General features: G+C 46.0%; 1 protein-coding gene across 1 annotated transcript in view; it reads left to right on the forward strand.

Annotated features, from left to right (window-relative positions):
- The window catches only part of VPS8 (VPS8 subunit of CORVET complex), a 254205-nt gene extending 248941 nt beyond the window's left edge, over nt 1–5264 (forward strand). The window contains exon 41 of the mRNA XM_063098627.1: nt 4996–5264. Within this exon, the coding sequence (XP_062954697.1) occupies nt 4996–5001 (6 nt within the window). The 3' untranslated portion in view covers nt 5002–5264. The remainder of the gene's footprint in view (nt 1–4995) is intronic.
- The last annotated feature ends 736 nt before the right edge of the window (nt 5265–6000 follow it).

Below are 6000 nucleotides of genomic sequence, written 5' to 3' on the forward strand. Positions count from 1 at the left end.
CACAAAGCTGTAATAATCAAAACAGCATGGTACTGGCATAAAAACAGACATGGACGAATGGACCAGAGAGCCCCGAAACATATACATGCAATTGACACATTTACGGTCCATTGATTTTCAGCAGTGATGCCAAGAATACACAATGGGGAAAGGGCAGTCTTTCAATGAACGGTGCTGGAAAAATATCCTCATGCAGAAGAATGAAATTAGACCCTCATCTCACACCATGTACAAAAAGTAACTCAAAATGGATTAGATACTTAAACATAAGACCTGAAACTGTGAAACTATTGGAAGAAAACATAAGGGAAGAACTTTGTGACATTGGTCTGGGCAAAGATTTTTTTAATATGACCCCAAAAGCACAGGCCACAAAAGCAAAAATAGACAAATGGGGTTACATCAAACTAAAAAGCTTCTGCACAGAAAAAGAAATAACAGAGTAAAGAGACAACTTACCATATTAGAGAATTTATTTGCAAACCATACATCTGATAAGGGGCTAATATCCAAAATATATAAGGAACTCAAACAACTTAATCTTAAGAAAACAACTTGATTTAAAATTGGGCAAAGGACCTGAATTGACATTTCTCAAAAAAGACATATAAATGGCCAACAGGTATATGAAAAAACGTTCAGCATCACTAATCATCAGGTAAATGCAAATTAAAACTATAATGAGATATTCCTTCAGACCTGTTATAATGGCTGTTATCAAAAAGACAAGAGGTGAGTGTTGGCAAGGATGTGAAGAAAAGGGAACCATTATACTGTTGGCAGGAATGTAAATTGATACAGCCACTATGGAAAACGGTATGGAAGTTCCTCAAAACTACCACAGATGCAGCAATACCACTACTAGGTATATATACGAAGGAAATGAAGTCAGTATGTCAAGGGATATTTCCACTCCCATGTTCATTGCAGCATTATTCACAATCAATCTAAGTGTCCATCAGTGGAAATGCATAAAGAAAAAGTGGTATATATACACAGTGATATACTATTTAGCCATAAAAAAGAAAATCCTGTCATTTGGACAACATGGATGAGCCTGGAAGACATTGTTGAGTGAAATAAGCCAGTCACAGAAGGACAAATGCCCCACGATCTTATTTATGTGAGGGGTCTTCAAAAAGTTCATGGAAAGATTCCTTTTTTTAATTCTACTTTTCCACAAACTATGAAATACCCTCATATGTGGAGTATAAAAATGTTGAATTTACAGAAACAGATTAAAATGGTGGTTACCAGAAGCTGGGGGAGGTTGGTACTGGGAAAATGTTGGTCAAAGGACACAAAATTCTAGTTAGGAATAAGTTCAGGAGATCTACTGTACATCGTGGTGATTACAATCAGTAACGATGTATTGTATATTTAAAAATTGCTGAGAGTAGACTTTAAGTGTTCTCACCACAAAATAAGTATGTCAGTCAATGCATATGTTAAATAGCTTGATTTAGCCACTCCACAGCATATACATATCAAAATATCATGATATACACCGTAAATACATACAATTTTTACTTGTCAATTAAAAAAAATTTAAAAAAGAACGAAGGCAGTTTACTGAATATCAGAGCCCCTACTCAAATCAGGACCAATAAACATCCAGTTGTCCTTCCCAGCCACTTCCATGTTTTATCAGTCAAGAGTTCCTTTACTTGTCATTAAAGTCACTGCACAATTAAATAAACTGCAGCTTCTTTATGTTCATGTCATGCCTTCCTACTCTAGATTGGATGTGAAGAGCCCTCTTGTCTCATCTAAGAGTAGATGAGAAACCAACTCTTGAGACCTGGGCAGCACTGAGCACCGAGTATGTGGCAGGCCTGAGCTGAGCCCCAGTCCCTGCCATCTGGAAGCCTGACCTTGTCCCCTCTTGTGGCACTTAGCATATGTTCTACCCTCTAGTGACATCAGGTCCCACCTCAAAGCAGTTCCTTCAGGGCAAAGATTTATCTGGAAATATCTTTAAAATCAGCAACGGCAACTGGTTCTGCGTATCTCCTTGGGAGCTTATACCGAGGGTGTAAGGAGCTCAGAACGCTGGAACAAGCAGCTCCAAGTGCCTCGCTCCAGCCCCAGTGCTGAGTTCCAGCTGTGTTTCCAGGCCACATGCCCATCCATTGGCTGTGACAGTGATAAGAAGGAGGATCTGGGGACGGGGAGTTTCCAGAGACCCTTCAGCTACCATTTGGGAAGGGCAGATACCTGGTCTGAACTTTCTCCTCCCATACCATCCTCCAGGAAGAGGAGGAGACGATCCCCTGAGCAAGTATTAGGGCACTGATGGGGGGCGGTACATTCAGGTTGGCCAGGAAACAGCAGTGTCCATCACAGCTTTGTTTCTCCTTTGGCCTGGTAAACAGTATTTGAATGGACAATGTCTACGTCACACCTGAAAATGGTTAAGCTCCCAGCTTCAGCTGAATTCCCCCCTGCCCTCTACACTCCCCTACAAGCCCCCACCATACTCAGTCATTCCCCTGGGCCAGACACTGTGCTGGCTGCCACGTACACAAAAGTGACACACAGTTCCTGTGCCCTTAGGTTCTTACCATAGAGGGATACACATTTAGCAGAAAACTCCCCCATAGCTTTGCCAACACTTGTTTTTATTTTTATAGTTTAATTCTTATAAAAAGATGGCTTAGTGATCTCTTCACTGCTTTGGGGTTGTGCATTTGCTCATGTGGAGATGTACTGTCTGAGCTTCCCTCTGTGTAACTTGGTTCATTTCCTTTGGGCACTTTGAGTCGAGTCTGGGCATGGACCTTTTTTCGTACAGGCTCACTGTTACCAGGCATCATTTGTCATAGCCTCTGTTTTCCATTCTTCTTTTAACATTTCATTATCCAAAGGGAGGTTTATATATATATGTGTTAAAACTCTGGTGATATCCTCTTCAGTAAGAGCACCACTTTCCTCCAGAGGTATAAATAAACTAGCCCAAGTTTCATGTTGTTATGGTCTGTCTACCCTCCAGGTGTTGAAACCTAATGGCCAGTGTGATGGTATTTAAAGGTGGGACCTGTAAGAAGAGGTGGGTAGGCCGTGAGGGCTCCTCCTCTGGAGGCTTATAAAGGAGGCTGCACTTGCCCCTCTGCCTTCCACGTGAGGGAACAAGGTGCCATCTTGGAAGCAGAGAGCAACCCTCCCCAGACACACAAACCTGCTGCTGCCTTGACCTCAGACTTCTTAGCCTCCAGAATAGTGAGAAATTAAATTTCACTTTTTGTAAATTACCCAACCTCAGGTATTTTGTTATAGCAGCACAAAATGAACTAAGACACATGTTTTTTAGGTATGTGCTCATGTTTAACTAGTGTGGAATTTATTGAAAGGCACAGCATGAGATAGATCCAAGTATCCTTTTCTCCGTGCAGTGGTCTAATTATAGTAATATTAATCAAGAACTGAGCCAGTGAGGGTAAGTGGAGGGTGGGGAAGGGGCCTCAGAAAGCCCTCCCAGCCTGGCTTCTGGAGAGGACGGGTGCCAGATTGTGAGTTTCCTTTAGGACTTGGAGCTCTGTCAGAGCTTCTGGCTTATGCGCCTCTCTGTCCCAGTGCATCTAGCAGGTATGGTGATGAGGTGGTTTGCACACCTCAGCTGGCCTGGGTGTCTGCTCCATCCAGGACCCAGCCTGTTTCAGTAGATGGATTTCCATGCAAGGTCTGGGGTAATGGCTCTGGAGCACCACCAGGTTGAGAACCACTGCTGTTGTCAGTTCTCTGGGTTCCCTACTATTCCCGCTCCACCTACCTGTGGGTAAATGAGGGTAAAACCTGGCATGGCCTAAAAACCCTTTTTATAACATATAATGGAGAGTAATAGCAGCCACCAGCCCTAAGCACCACTATCTGCAGGTACGTCATTCTCCCCCAGTATCCAGGCTGGGGGGTGGGGGTGGGGCTGCTGTTATCCCCATTTTACTCAGAAGGAATTAGTTTCAGAGAACTCCCAGCTAATGAGTTGTATGTGGAGCTTGGAGTACCTGACTCCCAAGTTTACCTGGGAATGAAGAGTAAAAGCCTCATTGGGAAGGCATCTATTCCTGCAAAATGGTTGCGTCAAGGGTGTTAAAAAGCTACCTTCCAGCCTCCCTAGATCCACAAGGAGCAGCTCTCCATGTTGGCTCAGCTCACACTCGGCAGTAAGACCGAGAGGGCACATCTACGGCGACTAGAAGTGAGCAGATCAGCTTTCCTTGGGCCAAGGCATGGAGCGCCTGCGAGGGGAGCCTGCCAGAGCACATTTTAAGGAGACCAACCTGTAATACATCTGGGGGAAATCAGAGGCCCTGAGAAAGGCTGGCAGGTGGGGAAGGGCTGATTCTGGCAGACGAAGTCACCTTGCAGGGTGGGTTCTGGCGAGGGTGGAGGACACCTGCCTTGGTCCCCAGATTGCTTTTTCCCGGGCCCATGTGTGTCTTGCACATATTTTCCTCAAGCAGCTGCCTTCCCAGCCCCTGAAGGAGTGTGCTGTCCTGGAAAAAACTGATCTCTGTGGTTACGCAAGGTGTAGTCACATCCTCAGCGTGAGGGGAGAGGATCCTTGAGCAAATGACCAGTGTCTGTCTCCTACTCTGTTAAGAAAGAAAACAAGTGTGTGTGTCAGGGTGGATAGTGCTCCCCACTCACTGCAGGTTACAGTGGGGATCAGAAATAATGAGTGTTCAATCCTGGGCATAACCGATGCCTGTCAGTCAGTCAGTAGTTATTTCCTGAGTGCCAGGAATATGTCAGGTACGGCCCCTGCAATGGCTATAAGCAGTGAGCAAGTCAGACGTGGTCTCTCCTCTAGTGGAGGGGACAGAGGTTAAATAACTACAGACCACACAAGGGTGTAAAAACATTGTTTTTAGGGTTTGCCAGGTGAGTGTGTGGGAGGGACCCTAACCTGTGCAAAACTTTTCCTTTTTTAAAAAAAAGTTTGGACTCATTCACCTTGTTTCTGATATAATTTTTTCATTTCTTTACCCATCAAAGGAATAGAAAAGAAAGCAAAGATCTCTGTTAGTTGCCACTCCACAGAAATCAGAGCAGATCCCTGCAGAAATTGAGCGCGGCAGTTTAAAATGTTGGAGTCAGTCGTGCAACCAGCCAGTGACAACCACCAAGCCTCAGCAAAAAGGCCCCAGGTTCCAAGCAAGGGCTTTTGCCACACCCCCCTGACATCTGCACCCAGCCCAGTAATGACCAAGCCACTGCTGGAAGCCCCCTGGTCTCCCCTGTGGGAATGAGGGGGGTGCCGCCTCCTTCTTCCCTCACATTTCTTTCCCCCTTCCCCTTTCCCCCGCCCTCCCAACTGCTCCACAACATCCTAGAATGTAAAAAATAATATTAATAAAATTACATTTTCTTTAAAAAAATAAATAAAATGTTGGAGTCAGTAAATTCTAGAATCCAAGGAACCTCAGAACTCAGTAGGTGCCAGCTTCCCCCACCCAGATCAGGCCCCAGCCTTGGCCCCAGCCTGGGAAGTAGTGGTGGAGACTGGGGGAGGGGCTGCGCAGTGGGGTGGGGGGCACAAGAAGCATCCAGCATCCAGCAGGGAGCTCTGCAGCCCCCCGGGACAGCTACACTCTCAAGCAAGAGCTGTGTGCCCAGAGAAGAGGGTCCTGCTCACCGTCTGGTTGGGCGTGTGGAAGGCAAGGAGATAGGAACCATGCAGGGCTGGCGTGGTCGTTCAGGACGGGGAAGGCGTGATCAGCGGGAAAGGCTTCATGGAGGAAGGCAGTCGGTCCTCCCACCTGAGTATGAGGACAGGGAAACAGCCTGAGCTGAGCCCAGCAGTGAGGAGCGTCTGCAGGTGACAGGCCCATCGTGTTCCAAGAGTCAATCCTGACTTTAGGGACCCAGAAGTTGCTGCATTAATGTTGCTTATTCATTATTGTCCTGCTTTATTCTAGAGGACTCCTCCGGAGGGATTTTGGGGGGAAAGGGTGGGGCAAGCTTGGCCTTCACACCCCAGCCGATGTGTGGAGGAGGCAG

The sequence above is a fragment of the Cynocephalus volans genome, chromosome 1, assembly GCF_027409185.1.
Source record: "Cynocephalus volans isolate mCynVol1 chromosome 1, mCynVol1.pri, whole genome shotgun sequence".
Classification (NCBI taxonomy): domain Eukaryota; kingdom Metazoa; phylum Chordata; class Mammalia; order Dermoptera; family Cynocephalidae; genus Cynocephalus; species Cynocephalus volans.